Genomic DNA, 18,806 nt, shown 5'->3' with positions numbered 1-18,806 from the left:
AGGTGCTATGTAGCTCAGTGTGGCACTAATGCTGCAGGGCTTACAAGTTTCATTTCCCGCTGAGGCCACCTGTGTTAAATAAGAATAAACCCATAATACAAGGCTGTGCGCTGAACGGAGCCCATCAGACTGCACATCCCACCTTATTAAAGCCCAATTTGATTTAGTGGGAAATAAAACACAACGGCCTTCAGATAGCTGGAGTGTTTCTCAGCATCCTTATCTATCATAGTGTAATACTCCCAGTGGTAGCCATATAACAGACAGAGACAGGAGAGCTCATTGCAGTCTGTAAGGGAGAGAACAAGTATGATAAAAATCCAGGCAGTGGTCGGAGATTATTCCCTTCAGGTCACAAGGTTGTCAGACTTGTTTGGAATAACTTCTCAAGTTTTAAATATTGTCTTTATCAGTGTGACTTGAAGCTATAGTCTTGCACCATTTTTCATCCAACAGCCCCCTAAGTCTAAATTCCAGCTGCCACTGAGATGTTATTTACTCACCCTATTATGGAAAATTTGAGCTTAGGTATTGGTATTTATCCATCAACAGAGAATATGTCAAAAATTGCCTCCTACATAGTAAAAGGAGATAGTATTAGAAAAAAAGAAAAGTATGTCTTTTAAACTCAAATTCATTCTTTCCATTTGCTTAATTCCATCAACTGTAAGCTCTCAGGTGTTAATACATTGTGGTTCAGCATCCAACCAGTTAATGTGGCTATACAAATTACTGTACAGATGTTTATCTCCTTCCCTCTCTACCTCTAATGGGATGGTACCTAATACGATATTGGATGGTTGTAACAGCTTATTTAATGGAAAATACTTGTGACTTTCTCCAGAAAACTACTTCCCAAAACCCTTTCAACACCAGGCAGAAATAACAAATGTGTTCATGGTTAGCTTCCTGTTCTGCACATTCCCTGCGGCATTTGGCCCTGCCTGATAGACTATATTCTAATACGATTTCTGTTTTTTAACGAAAAGCCTCATAGTAATTTTCCAAGCAAACATTATTCTTTCAAGCATTCTTTCCAATAAGCCATATTTGTTGGTTTTGGATGACCTTTTGTTCAAAAGAAGTGATAGAAAAAGAGAATCGAGGACAGAGTTGTCACGAATTTTTTTTAAAAGTATGTTCTTGGGTGTCATGGTGGCCTCGCAGTGGGACATACGCATAACTGATATGTTCTCAGCTCAAATTTGACCAGGGACATTTGGCACTCTTCACTGTATACTATTAAAAAAGTGTGCTGTGTGCTGATAAAGCCAATCAAGTTTCATTTTGGGAAGTGTAGGATTCAGTGCATTGGCCTCAACAAGCAATCTTAACAAAATTTCATCCTCCTTCATTTACATATAATTAGGGTTATTCTTACCAAACTTTCATTCTGAGTCTTTTAATATAATATCAGAGTCCCAGTTCCTAAGAACAAAAGCAGCGTCTTCTCATCTGCAAATCCAGTATATTTACAAACCAAATTCAAAACGTGTATTTTCCTTTTCAAATCACTTGGTGCAGTATTTAATCATGTTGTGCAAGGTATTCAAAAACTGAACAGATCAAAATTCCCTCTCAGAAAGAAGACAACCAAACAATAAAGAATCTCCTTCATCAATTTGTTTCTATTGCGTGTCTATACAATCACGAGCAATCAAAGCTCTGAGAATCATTACAAAGTTGAAGGTGTTTCAATCACAGCTACATAGAGGGAGAGCTACACAGCCATATTTTCCTCCTTATGCAGCACTCTGTGAACAAGCAGAGGGCTGATTTCCATTATATCTCATTATGAATGCAAAATAATGTAATAAAGTCAGCTGCACTCTTTTGTGTGGAGGTGTAATAAGGCGCTGGGTATACTGCCAGAATAAGAATAGGACTGGGACCCTCTGAGACTGAGGGAAGCTGTTTGACAGTAGATGTGTGGGAGGGAAGCAACAAGGAAAGGTAACAAGGCCATGTCTGTTCATTGCTGTTCTCTAGTTTGTGTGTGAGAGGGAGCAACACAGACAGACAAAGAGTTTGTGTATGTTCCTTTCTCACTTTATTAAAGATGGCTCCCCAGATGGATGTAATGTTTGTTCAATAATATGCCTTGTGTGTATATATGGCTCCAGTGGGACATACATAATGTCATAAAAACATATGAAAAGAACTATATCCTAGAACTATCCTGTATTATATACTGGATAATACAGGATCATGACAGTGGCAACTACACACACACATATTCTCTTACTTGTTTTGAACAAGATATGAACCTGACACAAGGCACAAAACAAATGACTCTAACTTTGACTAACTCTGAATTGCACATTGACCAGCATCATCAACATGATCACTAGAGTAACCCTTAGGCGAGTCAGTGGCCGCCAAGGGCTGGACTACACATCCACTCAACTCAGCAGGGATCTTGTTCATGACTCAGGAGTCCTGCTGACAACTCCGCCTGAGCGGGTGAAGAAAGGCAAGTTCCCTGATGTAAGATGGTGAGCAAGAGACAAGGAGGATGATTTTTGATTTGATTGCCACAGTTTGAGCAAGAAATCATTCACATTTGTAAAAAAGCAGCATAAAACAGGAGTCTCCTCTTTAAAAGGATGGGTTATTTTTTTAAAGAATCTGTCTTGATACAATACAAATGTGGCATATGTAAGTTGAAAGAGTCCATGTTGACAAAAAATACCTTTGAAGAGGAACTAGACTGTTCGGAGGACCAAATCCACAATCACCGTTCTGTGAGAACATTCAAAAATGCACTCTAAAGTTTAAGCAGAGCTAATTTCCATCAGTTTCAACATATTTTACCTTTAAAGTTGAGTCTGTTTTCTTACTGTGTAACTAGCAATGAGTCATTAATTTAATAAAGGAAGGTGGATGTCATTCAGGTAGGTGGCAGTCCTTTTTAAAAGGTGACATAATGATGTGTGGGAAGGGAGAATATATTGTCATGCATGAGGTTTTTGGAGGTTTTAGGTATTATATCTGTTTGGAATGTTCTTTGTTCCTCAGCTTTACCAGATGATGGTTTAAAGAGTTTGTTACAGATAAAAAAGACCATGTGAAGGATTTCTCTCTTCTCCTGTCTATGTGCCTGTCTACAATGAAACTGAAGGTGTAAGTGAGTCTTTACAGTCAAGTGTCTGCAATTTGCTAGTCAGAGCAGCTGATGGAGTAAAGGCTACTGAATTTAAAAACAAAATAGGTTTGATGGTATTGCACAACAGGGATGTCCCACTTACAGGGTCCAAAAGGTTGTAACCATGACTAAACATTGCAGTCAGTCACTCCACTATAAGACAACCCCACCCCCTCTCCCCCAGACACGGTAAACAGTGAAGATGTCATGTGTTTGCTGTGCTCAGGGTCATTGTTACTACTGTCCGCTTGGCTAAATGGGTCCTCTATACTGTGGAGATGAAACACAGATCTGGTGATATATATTGTATACCATGACACGATGCTCCCATCCCAGGGTGCCAACTCTTCCTTTGCCCCCAATGACTATATTGTTATGGCGAGGAACACGAGTGAGAGTTTGAAACATATACGTGTGAATGGAACAGGCTCTCCACATTACTTTCCTTGCTCCCTCTACCATCCCTTTCAAACTATCTATTCTATCTATTCTTCTAAGGTTTTTATCTGTTCTTTTTCTAATTTCATTCAATGGACAAATGAAAGCCAGAAAATGGGATGGCCAGATTTTCAGTAAAGTTGAATGAAGGACTATTCTTATAGCCTTTTAACCACCAAAATACACACAAAAATGATAAAAATGAAAACACAGCTAGAGCCTTATTGTTATGGTGGTGAAAAGATTGGTGCATTCAAGTCAGGTTATTTTTTATATTTTATTTATGTACTGAAAATCACAAATCTGTCTGAGAGGGCTTTGCAGTATGTATAATATACAACCTCTAGTCTTATGCCTGTTTCAGACCAAACACGCAGAAACAAATTGTTAGTGCAAAGTAAAGTGCAGATTAAAGAGCAGTATATAATCCCACAAAGCAGTTGCATAACTCCGGGAACTGCTCCAGGATACACAAAATCAACTCTTAAACAAAGCTCCAGTGCACTTGTGGCATCATTTGTTCCCTGCCACTCAGATAAAGTATTCCTGTTCACTTGCAAAGTCATTTTAATCATGCGCCACTGTGATCGGCACAGTCATTAAGACGAATAGTGTGCCGAGTAGAAATTATTACAAATGATAACACCTCTAATATTTCTGTTCAACTGAATGACAATTATGTACATAGTGAATCGATACACCTTCATTTACAGGGGAACACTTAAACTGGTGCTTTGTGTCTAGTTTGATTTAAATATTAAAATACATTTATAGTACAGAAAAAGCACAATGAATTTCAAGGTTGATGTTTGAGGTCCAACATCCATGAATGCAAATATAATGAAAAGAAAATGTACTCAATATTCCACTCCGTCCCTTTATACCTAATACTAAAACCCAACAAAACTCAGCAATTACTTTTCCAGGTGTGGAGATTCATGGCTTTTAATTCTCCGGCTCATATTCTATACACACAATGGAGTTTAAAGATAAGGGTTAGGGTTTCAAGGTTCAAGGGTTTTTTTTAATATTATGCTCATTACCAGGTCTATATTTTTATTCTGGGAACAAACTATAGGAGCTTTGCATGATTCATAGTTCAAACAACTCCTTATTTACCTTCTACTGGCCCTTTATGCAGCCCCTCAGTTTAGCCTCTGTCTCTAATAGGCAGTCTTAGCTTCTGTGTCTTTCAGGCCCCATTTCCAGTGAGCCCACTCTGTTCTGATTGGCCAGCTTCAGGAAGCTTATTCAGAAAGCTGTTTCAGAGTTGTGTTAAGTTACTCCTGATGCAAACCCAACATTTCCTGCTTTATTGCTTCATATTGAAAGCTTTAGAATTTAGAGGAAATTAAACTTGTTCTTCACTGAATTAGCAGAGCTTTGTTAGCTGCACTAAAAATCAGTCAACACAACTTTGTAGAGTAGATCAGTTAGAAAAACGTCAGAGAGGAGTAGTACTAGCAGAAACAGCCACAGTGATGATGATATGATGATGAAGAGCTGCAAATGACCAGCATACCTCCAACAGTTGAACTACATATTTTACTTGGCAATACTGCATAATAAAAACAATACTCACAGCATCCAGCTGACTTGAAACATGGCTTTTAGTGACTAAATTAGTGTCTAAATCTGGTGCTTTTTGCTTACAGGAATTACTTTTACATACATTTAGCTTATTATTTGACACTTTATTCACATTTAATATGAACAGCCAGCATTGTAACACTATATGTTTGACTGAAAATAAGACAAAGGATAATAAGTCCCCTTTAAACTGCATTACATGGTTCCAAAAATCATTTTACTGTAGTTCAGACATTACAAGACATTTATTGAAGATATGAGCAGCCTTTAGAAAAGTGAGTGATGATATAAAGACAGAAAAGTGATGATATAAAGACAGAAAAAGAAAGGGGGAAAAGGAGTGGTGATAAAATGTCTAACTGGAACTGTTATGCAGTGTCTTGGTTACCTGGTTTTCATCATAAAGCTTAGGCTCTTTTAGCTCCGTCCAGCTCTCTCCCATCCTCCCTACCTTATCACCCCATCTTTCTCCCTGTCAACCCCCAATTCTCCCTCTCTATCCATATTACCCTTCCTCTATCGTTCTTCTCATTCAACTCCCATGTTTGTTGAGGAGCCAGTAAAAGTGCCACCAGCAGCTGTCCAAACACTGATCGCCCCCCGCGCTGTGTGTGTGTGGAAGACCCCCTACGTCTCAGTTGATTTCGTGCTTGCCATTATCACAGCCTGATGTTTCCACTACTGTCACCATGGCACCAAGAAAAGAAAGGGCAGAGGGAAGCCGTTGGAATATGTGGAGAAATGAGAAGGAAATGTGCTGAGAAAGACATGGAAGACATGCCAATAAAGAATGGATGCAGGGATGGAAGTATAAAAGAGTAGAAGTGTAGAAAATAAGCAAATAATAATATAATAATATATCGAAACTTAAGGGAAAAGATAAGATTAATGAATAATAACATGACTGATGTGATGAAGCACATCAAAGACCAAATGATATTTTTAAGACTATTGCAGTGCTACACCTGAATTAAAACAAAATGAACAAAAAACGGATTAATCTACATCTAACCAAATATGACTTATGCTGTTCTAAAAGCAAAAATGATAATATAAGAAAATAAGGAACAAAAAAATGAATCATCAAGTATCATGAAGTCCAGTTGTGAACTAAATTCATATGATACATTGTTCTTTACTAAAAATTATCCAATAGCGCAAAAGGTAACTGCCAAAGAACAAGACTGAGAATCTGACGCTAACATAGACGCTAACAGGTGGGGCTGGGTATCATTTAAAAAATGACGATACCAGCACCAATCTTAGTACCCTTAAAGTGATACTGATTCCAATTGAATACTTAATTTGATATGCATTACACACAGCAACACTTTAGAGTGTTTAGGTGGCATCTTACTGAACTGCTAAGCATGCTAACTCAAATTCACCACAATTGCACCACCACAGATGAGTTGCAGCTGCTGTGGCAGTGGACCAATCACATGTTGCATTAAATTGAAGAACATTTGTATTGATTGGCTGTGAGCAAGTCCATACAAATAGTCATATTTTCTAGCTCTGGGTGCAAAAAGGATTGATTGCAGGTATCATTTGATGGGAGATGTTTCGATATTACTTGGTATGGATTGATTTTGGTCACTACCTTGAAAGGTATTGATACCCAGCCCTAGTAATAGGTCTGTGATGTGATTTTGTTTGGCTATATCATACTTTCCATTTTCACCTTTTGGTTAATTAGCAGTAAACACAAAGTGCAGCTGAGGCTGATGGGAGTATCAGTAGTTTCGCAGGTACGCGGTCATAGTATTACCAGACTCTTGAATGTCAGTAGTAAAGTGTGTCCTGAACCATCTGGTAGACTTTGACATAATTTACTGGATAGGTGAAAATTTTGACCTGCTGGTCGTGATGGCTGAAAGTACAGAAGATCACTCAAGCAAATAGGATTGGGCACCATGACTGAATAGCTGTTGAGACAGTCCAGACCAAAGTGGAGGAAGAGGTGTATGTTGACAGGTTGTCCTGCAACTTCAGTGCTTCTGTGAAATGTTAAACTTGTTGATCATACAAAGTAATGATACACTTGATACTGAAGCTTAATAAAGCGATGCATCAAGAATGTAGTGAAAATTGCACTGTGACTTCATCAAGTAAGTTATCTGCTAAGTTTGATGCCTGTTTTTTCAATAAGTCCTTTGTGCTTTCTATGGGACAGTTTTTATCGGTTAGGTGACGCAACCAGTCACCATCCCCACTGAGCAATTGCACATATTCCCTACTAAACCCCATTTACTGCCCTGATAAAAGAAGCACTGGCAGAGCTTAGTTGAAGCACTGACATATTGTCCCTCCACACTTTGAAATTCAGCTCCATCACCAAGGCCACAGACTGTAGCACCATCTGATCAAACAAACATTACACTTGAGTGCATTTGTAAACAATAACCATTTTCTGTGACTGCAAGATTGCAACAGCATATCAAAGACTGGTTTCAACAGTACATCTGAGACTGTTTACAGTATCTTACTAATTTCAGGATGATCAGGGGTTGATACTGTGATACTCTGCTACAGGAACACTGAGCTGAACTGCCAGTCAGAAGTAATATTAATACTGTATGTCACGGCATTTTTTCATACCAATTATGTCTTTTTTAGGCTTAAACTGTGACAGATAAGTATTACTTTATATGTATTTATTCATTATTTCATTTAAAAAGGACTACATTGCACAAACTGCAACAAACTGCATGTGTGCTGGGAATTCTTTTGACCAACATGTGCTCCTAGTAAAAGCCTTTAGCCCAGAGAATTGAAACCCATTTACAACACAATGGTCTGGAAAGTGCTGAATGCTACAACAAAGCCTTGCTTGCTCATCACTTCTGATACAGACTGCTTTTAGGCCAGGAAGGTCACCTGCCCAATTAGCCCCCGCTGAGTTGAAAGGAGAAGTAGAAAAAAAAGCAGGTTAGCTTTTAATCGCTACCTCTGAAGCCAAATAGATTTGTAGTGCAGCTGTGAGAGCATAGGGTCTGACAAGAGAAATTTTCATGATAATCTCTTCAGAGACAAATATCTCTTTATTTATTACCTGCTCATTAACTGTGTCATTGTTCACCAGTTGAACAAGCTTAAAATAAAAGAAATGGCTGAAGAAGAAAAGACTGCTATAAGCCCTAACAGGACTTAACAGGATGAATAAGGTTGCAAATAAGTTTGAAACACCACCAAATATTTGCACAATAACACATTCCCACTACGTTGGGGTTGTAACTAAAAGCTGTGTCCACATCTCTTTTTATATAAAAAAAACAAAAAACATCTGCATATGTATCCAGATTTATACCAGAAGAGGTCTGGGTCTATATCACAAGTTTGTTTTTTTTATAGCTGACAGCTTCATACTGTGTTCAGTTGTTTTTTACTGCTATTTATACTACTAGACTACACTTTATAAGCAACTAAACTCATACAGTGAATGTATGAGCTTAGCTGTTCACAACAGCTAAGCATCTCCACATCTCCTAAACAGAAAAAAACAAGTCTAAACTGAGTCTGACTAAAAGCATCTCTGCGGGGTGGAAATGAGTAGTTGAATAGAGCAGGAAGTTGAAATGGTTAGAAATGAATTGGAACATATTGAATTGTGAACGTAAAGCCGCTTTGAAGAAGAGAACAATATTGACATATACCTGAAAAGCTCTCCAGGCCATTATTCACACATTTTTTTACATCAGTTTCTCTGTTTACCATCTGCTTGTCAATTTCAAGTGCCAGACTTCAGTGAAGGATTATGTTGGTAAAAATAACACATGGGCAACATCAGTCTAAGCTTCATCCTGCACTGCATAACAAAGCTGGTAAAAACTGGGCAAAAGTTACTTTACATTTACACCAACCACCTGGATTCTTCTGATATTGAAGAAAAGCTCTAAGTCGGGTGACACTGAGCTACATTAATGTATATTTATATTGTAGTTGTACGTATTTGATGTCTGTGAGTCTCAACTAAACTTAGTTAGGACCATAGACTGTACAACATAAATGGACGTAACATCCGTGACGTCACCCAGTCAAAAGCCAATAGTTTTGGATCTAGGCAGCGCCATCTTGAAAATTTCAGGTGCATGCTGCGAAAAATAAAAACGCAGATTCTACTTATATGGGCATGAGGCGGGGCCCTGCTTTATTGTCAAATATAAAATCAGGGAGGCCAAAATGTCCCAAATGAACATCATACTGCATTGAAGAAGGCTTTAAACTAGTGATTGAGACCATAAACACATTTTGAAAACGTTTACTGAGGTTAGAAATCAAGTGAGAAGTTGGGCTTGTATGGACACAGAAGTCATTTTGACACCAAAACAGTCCCTTTGCTAGAATGCAGTTCTAAGTTACTTCCGCGTTGGCCTCATTTCAAAGGACCGGAACTCCCCGCCTGGTTAGGACCCTGTGTTGACCAAGAGATAGGTCAACGGGGGATTATGCAAAAAAAATACAGAACTAAAAACAGAGTGTAATACTGAAATGTGAACTCGAGCAGGAAAGGTAACCTATAGTCTGATTGGTGAAAGGTCATCAGCATCAAACAGCGATCACCTATATTCCCTAAAATCTATTTTCCCAGTCAGCTTCTTGCTTCAAGCTATGTGGTCCATGAACGCAACATTTTCCACCAAAGTTATTGGTTATATGACATGAGAGATTTTATGCTAATAGGTTTTGTCTTTTGACTGTTGCATTTAGTCAGATATATCAAATGACATGTAAAATGTACAACTTGTTTTAAAGGGTTTGAAGCACAGACAACAAACCTGCTTTCTTAAGATATGTGTGTTGTTTATGAATGTATAGGTGAGATGTATCGTCACCTTCCTTCACTCTCAGTTATCCTCAGTAGACTGTGTCTGTGTGTTTGTGTGTGTGTTGCGTTTATTTGAGTGTGTGTCATCTTGTATGAGAGTGCATGACGGCGATGTGTCAGCCTGCTCCTTCATATGTAATTCATGTCATTGCTGCTGTCCTGGTGTGACTGCAGGAGCTTAAGGCAACAGCTGTTCTGTGCTCCTCCGACCATAGTGGCTGCATCACATTTCTGTCTCTCTCAGTCCCGTCTCTTCCTGTCCTGAACTGTGTTAAACCCGGTCAGAAGCAGCACTCAGAGATGCTTTAATTAAGTCATCAGACGACGTTGATCTTGCTGGAACAAAACAGTTTTCCTTTTTCACTAAGCTATTACCATTGCTACTAGTAATTATCTTCCACTTTGGGTTTCAGCTTCTTCTTTTTTTTAAAATTCAAGGTTTATATCATGGCTCTCAATTAACTCACTCAAGAAGCAATTAATCACAATTTTCAAGAAAAGCTGCGCCGGTACTCCTGCTAAAATAACGATGATCTTGCTCAAATTGAACTCAATCATGAATGTAGAGCAACTGATGATCATTCACATTTTTGATTAATCTGCAGGTTATTCCCTCAATGAATCATCGAATTGATAAAATGTTGAAAAATAGCGAAATAACAGCTTTCGTCCAAATTTAGTCTCGTATTAGTATCAAAAAGAACAAACAACTGTACTCAAGGTGGGAAAAAGAGGGTTTTGAAGGTTTATTATCATATTTTTAGACTAAATATTTTTCACTTTGACTTTTCATAAGAGGCAACTATTTAACAATTCAACTGATTTCATCAAATACATGTATTTAGTAGGTCTCTTTCAGAGCCATATTCCCTGTAGTGTGTTGAGAGCTTTTTAAACTGCATTTTGCCCTTAATGTTGGAAAATAAAATAAAATTAATAAATAAATGAGCCCCCTTTTTTTGATGTGGGTTTGTTTTGTTTTTGTATTTTTGAATGGGTTCAGGAAATATGAAGTATGGATTGCAGTATTTGTGAAATCCTGGCCACAGCCCTGTGTGTACCTATCCTCAGATGAAATGAGTCAGTCAATGGTTTTGATGCAAGAACAACAGAGATGTATTTTTTACCACACAATACACTGCAGGGTTTATATTTTCTGTTGTTCGTGATACAAAATGTATTGTTTAGAATATCTAAAAAGGAAACATCAATATGTATCAAGGGCAGCAGGACATTGGGAAACTTTTAATCCAGTCTTCAAGCATGGAAAGTAATTTTCACTGAAATGCTGCTTACTTGGTTAGCCATACATCCTTGATATCAATTTATTATTTTCATCAATGTTATATGGGCACATGTCCTTATAAATAAAACAGTGTATGGATTCAGCTCTTACCTTAAACCGGAAGGAGTTAGTGGCTAATCATGTCAGGCAGATTGCTCCTGCCAGTAAACTTTACAGTCACGTACTCTTGATGAATGAATAAAGCTTGTAGTGCCGTAGGCATATTTAAAGATATCACTGTGCATTTTGATGACCACATATGTGGTTTGCTCAGACAGGGTCGCACACACTTGCAACAACAACAGGCGCAGGAGCAGAAAGACATAAAGAAAGTTATAAGCCAACGAGAATATACGAGACAAGAGACTCAACAGGCGAGAACGAGGCCAGTCCAAGTCACAAACCCCTTGAGTATCAAACAATTCCAGGATAATAAAAAGAAAAACATCTTGAGACAGGATTCAAGACTGAGACCAGACTTGAATATTCCATTACTGGTAGCAAGAGGCTCTACACAGCTCATCTCTACTTCAAAACATAAGTAATTTATTTCGAAGTGTTTCCCTTTTCAGAAAATGCATTTTTATTAAGTTGGAATGGAAGTGACAGCCCCTTGTCTCCAAGACAGCTTTTGTAATAAGTTCAGGTGACACATTCATTTCAGGATCCATTATTTCCTAATAATAACCTTGAGAGCAGATCATTAAATTATACATTGTAAATTTGTAGGAAGTTTCCTGAAATTAGAAAAAGTACTGACTTTGACAAGAACCTTCAGTTTTCAATATGTAGAAGTAGTAGCGTGATAGAAAATGGGATGGAGGACAGGCTGACATCTCGTCTCGATTCATCCAATTTTGTTAGTTCAGACTTCTGACTCTTTTTTTTAAACATACAAATGAAAACCTTTATGATCTTAAAACTGACCTCCATTCTCTACTGTGCTACTGTAGCATGAATATATGAACACAAAGGACTTCTTCAGTACGTGCTCAGATTACTATTCGACCAAGACTCTGAAGGATTGTAGAGTTTAGTTTGTAGTACATCTGAATATTCCTCATTTGTGAGTTATTACGCATATGTCTGACATAATGCACATTTTTCACAAGTGACAACTGTGATCTCAACTATCTAAATTAGGGGTGTGACGGTTCATGAGATCGTGACGAGATTTTAACTTTATTTTGAAGAAAACTTCAATGAGGAAATAAATGACTGTTCATTTATTTGAAATTCACAAAATGGAAATTGAATAGAACTAATCATCTTGTAATGAATCACTTTAGTTCTACCTTCTAAATACATAATTATTATATGCAGTATGCAGCACTGTAAAAGGTTTCTCCATATAGATATTTTATAGATGGATAATTTTGTATTTATGGAAATAAAAAAATAAATAAAGAAGTTAGATACAATCACAAATACTAAAAGGTAAATTATAAAGAGTAGAAACAATTCTAATAAAAAATCAAATTAAAACAAATTATAACATATTGCTAATAAAAAAAACAGAAATAAAAGTAAATTGCACAAATCCTGTATCACATAAATACACAAGTAGAGCAACATATAAATTGTGTTATAATTTTGTGACTCATTTTACTTTTGGCATCATTAGGCTTCCATCCATCCTCCTACTCTCATTGTAGAGACCTGAGGTCAACTTAACACTACTCCTCTCCTCATCTCATACTTCTGTGAGATCTTCTCAGCAGGTAGAAGCTGCAACAAGGTTAATGATCCACACGTGACATTATAAAAAGAAGAGACATGACGAGCGAATGAGCAATAGAAAACCGATCGTCTTTTTTTTTTGTTTTTTTGGTGCGCCCCCATAATTATAGCTTTGCGAGACAAAATTAACTTCGACGAGAAATATCGTTTTCGTCATGGCACGAGATCTCGTCACACCCCTAATCTAAATCATTGAATTCCTGATTGCTGCACTGTGCTTCTCTTGGTTCTCTTGGCTCTCTATGCAAAGACAAAAAGTTGTATAGCATCATCTTATTAAAATGTTATCTCTATAAGAGTTGCAGGCAAGTGGAGCTGTTAACTCCCTATTCATCAGTCCTTCAAGACAAATTTTACTAGTGGTTGACCCAGACTAATTTCCTCCTTCTTGTTTTCTATTCATCAATCGCTGTTTTCTATGAGTAGCAATTACGCCATTATCTAAGCCACACAAAAGATGAAATAAGGCAAAGTTGAACAAAGGACAGTCTTGTTCGGTGTGTAATAATAGCACTGAATCACCATCAAATTATTACTCGTCAAAAGGAGGCAGACAGAGAATCTGTGCCCTCAACATGATGATGTAACAATAAGAAGCATACAGATGCTGTATTTGTTTCTTTTTTGTCAATTTTCTCCTATTGTACTGTATATGTAAGCATGTACCAAATGTCTGAATATTAACCACTAAATAGACCAAGCTTCTGTCATGAGGAACTGTGTAAATCAATAGTGCAAGATATCATTGTGTATTACACAAAGCCTTACTATCCGTTAGCCCCTTTACAATCTTTGCTCGTATAATGAATAAATATTCCATCAGGGAATCAAATGAATTCATGAGTATCAGTGAGTCTGGTCTGCATTTATCCTGTCTTTGTCTTTCTCATTGTCATGGCAATATGTACTTCTAGGTCTCTTGATAATAACACATTGGCTCTACCTTGTCGAGTCAAACTGTCTCCACTTCCACATTAGCATGCTGCTGGTTTGACAGCTGGCAGATTTGTGAGCTGTATTTCTTGGATTCTCTTTTATTGGATTTGTCAGACTTCTATGTTTTATGACATCTTACACCTAACATCCAGTCTGACTGAATACTGAGAACTGCCTGCCGAATACACAGTTATGCTTCCCAACAGCAACTACCGAGATCGAGTGATTTCCCAGTTGTGGATTTGAGAGACTCGGTGTATTAGCTGAACACAAATGGGATCTGCCGTCAGCTTTGTTACTTGATATCAGAGTTGTAGTTTCGGACTGATTGAAACATCACAGCAGCGTCAGAGTAAAGTTACAGAGTACAGCCAGTCCCAGCCAGAGGAAAATAACTGGCCGGGTAAGCCCCACCACAACCCAACTATTGCCTCGTCCAACCTGCCTAATGCCTAATGCGCACACAATTACTCATGACTGTCTAACCATAGCCAGTGGGTACAGTCAGTGCTGTGCAATCTCACTCTCTTAAGAGACCCAGACCTTAAGATGCTACTTCCCATGGGTTTTAGCCTCCTTGCTGGCACATCCGCCTCCCATATCCAAAGTCATGAGATGGAGTCCATTATGAAACTGTGTTTCTCTAAAGAATGCAGTATGGTGGCACCAAATACAAGTTATAGAATCATTATAAGCTGTTTTCAAACTTCCCTCACTGGCAAAACAGCTGCCAGATGGTTTCCATTTCGGAGCAGAGATACTAAGGAGAACAGATATCTCATTTCTCTCTAAATCCAAAAAACTGAAGAAAAAACAAACAAAAAAAATCACAAAAACAGGAAGGAGTTTGTTCTGTTTTTTCCCTCCCTGTCAATTTTATTTTATTTTTTTCCCTGACCCTCATGGGCTCTTTCACATCATTGGGCCCACAGTCTTAAGCCGCATCTTACTGTTTTAATGCACATGCTTACCATTGCTTATGCCTCGGTAAGCGCATGAATTAAAACAGAGTTGATTTCTCCTGGGAGGGCCAAATTCCTGGATGGATGGGCCTAGCCCCCCAGGGCCCTCAACTTCTCAATCTGATGGGCCCCAGTGGTGAGAGGCAAAGAGAAAACAGCCTCATCTTCTCTTTAGTGATCCCTCAGGAAAGAAGACATGTTGCATTTTTTCCAATTTCATTGACTTGTGGAGTTGAAGAATGACGTACGTTTACTTTCTCTTTTTCTCATTTGAAATTTCTACCACAAATGTAACATCTTCATTTTTGGAAAGAAACACTGACACTCAGTGACAATAATCAGTCCACGAGCTGTGCTTCACTTATTTATATCAAATGTTCAGCCCAAACCAGGTAAACCAGGATAATCTGATCCTTACAACTGCAACAGACATAGACTGTATAAAAGAAATGGACGTAACATTGGTTTGTGGACTGCTGCTCAGAAGCCAATAGTTTCGAATCTAGGCAGCGCTATCTTGAAAATATTTCAGCTGCATTCTGGGAAAAATATAAACACGGATTCTACTTATATGGGCATGAGGCGGGGCCATGGGCAGGGCCATGGGCGGAGTCATGGGTGGAGCGGGGAGGTTGAGAGGGCTGGATCTCGAGGACATTGGTCAATCAACCTGTCAATCACGGCGTAGCCACGCCCTAATGCATACCGTGCTTTATCGTCAAATATAAAATCAGGGAGGTCAAAATTTCACAAATGAACATCATACTGCATTGAAGAAGGCTTTAAACTAGCGATTGAGACCATAAACACATTTTGAAAACGTTTACTGAGGTTAGAAATCAAGTGAGAAGTTGGTGAATTCTCCATTGACTTGTATAGAGACGGAAGTCCTTTTGACACCAAAACGGTCGCCCCCTGGTGGCCTTTTGCTAGAATGCAGTTCTAAGTTACTTCCGCGTCGGCCTCATTTCAGAGGACCACAACTCCCCGTCTGGTATCATCTTACCAGGCACCTCATCACACCATGGTGTGTACAGCTGAAGATATTCTGATGACCAGCTGCAGATTAAGATGATAGGTGTCTTCATTGTTAGGTTTGTTGAGTTCATTGGCTGTGTTTCACTCTGTTTTCCTGGTAGCAAATTGCTGACATCATTGAGTAGGCCTCTACAGCTCTTGAAAAGTGTCCTTTTACTCATACTATGATTGTTAGTTAGAGACAAATGATGTGATATCAAGAAAAACTTCAAAACTACAATAAGAAATTCAGTCATAACAACCTTCAAGTGTCATATCAAAATAATGATTCTTCCAGGCCCTGCCTGAGAGGCCGTGAACATTTCAGTTACCCCTTTTGCTTGTACCCATGGTGACTGAACATCTGCACTGCCATTGTATATGGATATATTGATAATGTTTCTGGAGGAGAGTGCATCTCTAAAGAAGAGATGGAACTGACCCAAGCAGATGTGGTGTAAGGCAGGTCACATCAGGCATTAAGTACTTTTTATTTATTGATTGTGACTGATTCACACCCCAGCAGGCATTTATCAAAGAGCACTTGTCAATGTTTAACCCACTTATATCATCCCTGCTTTGAGTACATCTACAGACGACGGTTTCAGACCTGCAGTTCAGAAAATGCCCCCACCATATAAATCAGTTCACAGCAGTGCCAGTAAACCAGGCATGTTTCAGCAATCTTAGTATCATCAAATTATTTTGTGGTCCTGCTCTTACTTAGAGTCCTACTCCAATTTCTTATATTAGTCCTGCTATTCATGTTCATGTGAAGGGTGGTAAATGGGATAATTTCTAATTTGAATTAGAATTTCGATTAAAGCAATTAAGTTACTCAGTGTTTCTGTACAGTTTGAACATTCAATACTGAAAATAGAATTTTACTAAAATAAGGCATTTAATGTTATGGCTGTATGTATATTGGCCATCTTCTGTTCTGTTAGGGGCTATGTGGGTATATTGGAACAGCAAACAATTCTTATTTTCAAGTGATTGTACACTAATTAAAACATACTTAAGAATATTGCATTACATTTCTTGTTCCACTAGATGCCTCTAAATTCTACGCACTGGTTCTTGTACTTTAAGGACTAGTGAGGTACATCAGTAAGAAAAATCAAATCAGTACAACACTTAAACTCTGTGTGTAGCTCCTTGTCAAATCAAACCAAATTGATTGAAATTGAAACCAAATGATTCTAAATAATTTTGTCTGTATGACTTTAATTTCACCAAATCAATCATCAATATTTCCCCTACATGATGGAGTAATAATTATCATGTGAAACACTGACACCGAACAGATTTTAACAATATCTGACATTCCTAAATCAGGTTCTTACCAGCAAGGGCATGGCGAGGTCAGCCAAGTACACAAAGGCTGCCCCGAGTGTGAATCCCACGGCCACAGGCACAAAAGCAAATGAGCCGTACTTCCCAGAATCCTCAGCCATGTCGATCGCCGGTGCCAACAAAGACCAATAGGAAGCAGCCAACATTACCTGAGACAGTTGAGAAAAAGAAGAAGGAAGGGGGGCAGATATAACTTAAGTCCAAATACAAAACAAAAGGCTGTTAAGACTAAAGGTTACAAAATGTGAGGTAATATAAATGTCACCACTAACTATCAACCAGTTTAAGAAAGGATGAATTAAAAACAACTTAATGATGTCCTGTAAATGAGCCAATTTAAAAGGTGTAGGATTGGTAATGTCCACTTATTTATAACATATCATTCTCTGTCTTCCAGATTGTTCTGTCAAGTAGCAATGTCTTCTGGTAAAAGTATTTTGATCTGACCAAAGGCCACTGAATATCTGGAATATAAACTCTGTGGTAAACTTGAAACTTGATTAAAGTGATTAAAACAGATTATGTTCAGTTTTTTTACTGCCAATGAACAATAATATTAACCACACTCAACACTGTAGGCTGATGTTTGGACCAGTCTGCATGTGTCAATGTTAGGATCTGTACCATGCATTTGTGTATCCAGTGTAGTCAACATCCATAGCCAGTTCCTCCTGAAAACATCATTGACTTCAAAGCCTAGTCTGTTTTTTATCACCTGTCAAAGTAGTTGCTTACTTGACAGTATTAGTACTGTAAATGCAGACAAAAGTTTCAGCCCTGGCAGCATATTGTTATGCTGCAGTCAGCTCCAGCACTTAAAAGTAGTGTACCACCAGCATCAAGCCTAGCCAGGCAGTAATCAGGCAGAGTATAACAAAGCCAAAGTTGATTGCAACTGATATTGTGTGGAACTGGGAGCTGAACTATGTGAAATATGGTAAAATCTACAGTTTTATTTGTGTCTGATTCATGATGTCATATCCTGACAGAGATCAAATCCTCACCATGATTGCCAAGGACAAATGGTCCTTTTCTTACTTTACAAAACAATCTCACCCTGCTTCCAATCTAAAACCTGTCTATACAGATTGCTTAGCAATTTTACCCAGTGTAGACTCATGCCACTTTAAATTTAGAAAGTAAAAAACAACCCACATGTACTTAAGCACATATTTACATAGTATTAATGTCAAGTATTCTGTGTATCTGCTTTCAAATTCAATCCACAGCTTGCAGCACAAGGTAAAAACCACAAAAGAGAACAGACTTATAAAAGACACAATGTGATGGATAAAGTTGTATTTGTTTGACATCTTCATATCTCCACAGTTAACACAAGTAGAGCAGATAGATAAAAAAGAAAAAAACCTTAATTGAAACTGAACTTGGCTAAGAATCTAGGAGTGGGTGATTTAGTCTAAAAAATAATATAACATATAGCTGCAAGCTGCAATTCCTGGTTTCAAACCTTTTTGTGCTCAATGGAGCGAATCAATTCAATAGGCCAAA

At 38.1% G+C, this 18,806-nt stretch overlaps 1 protein-coding gene across 2 annotated transcripts in view; it reads right to left on the bottom strand.

Moving 5' to 3' along the window:
- The window catches only part of LOC128381751 (zinc transporter ZIP11-like), a 130,133-nt gene that overhangs the window by 89,501 nt on the left and 21,826 nt on the right, over window positions 1–18,806 (bottom strand). For both annotated transcript variants that reach the window (XM_053341786.1, XM_053341787.1), the window contains exon 4: window positions 17,288–17,446. In XM_053341786.1, the coding sequence (XP_053197761.1) occupies window positions 17,288–17,446 (159 nt within the window). The remainder of the gene's footprint in view (window positions 1–17,287; window positions 17,447–18,806) is intronic.

Source organism: Scomber japonicus, chromosome 20 (assembly GCF_027409825.1).
Source record: "Scomber japonicus isolate fScoJap1 chromosome 20, fScoJap1.pri, whole genome shotgun sequence".
NCBI classification, from domain to species: domain Eukaryota; kingdom Metazoa; phylum Chordata; class Actinopteri; order Scombriformes; family Scombridae; genus Scomber; species Scomber japonicus.
Note: the sequence above shows the minus strand (reverse complement) of the source record. Positions and strands in the feature narration are given on the sequence as shown.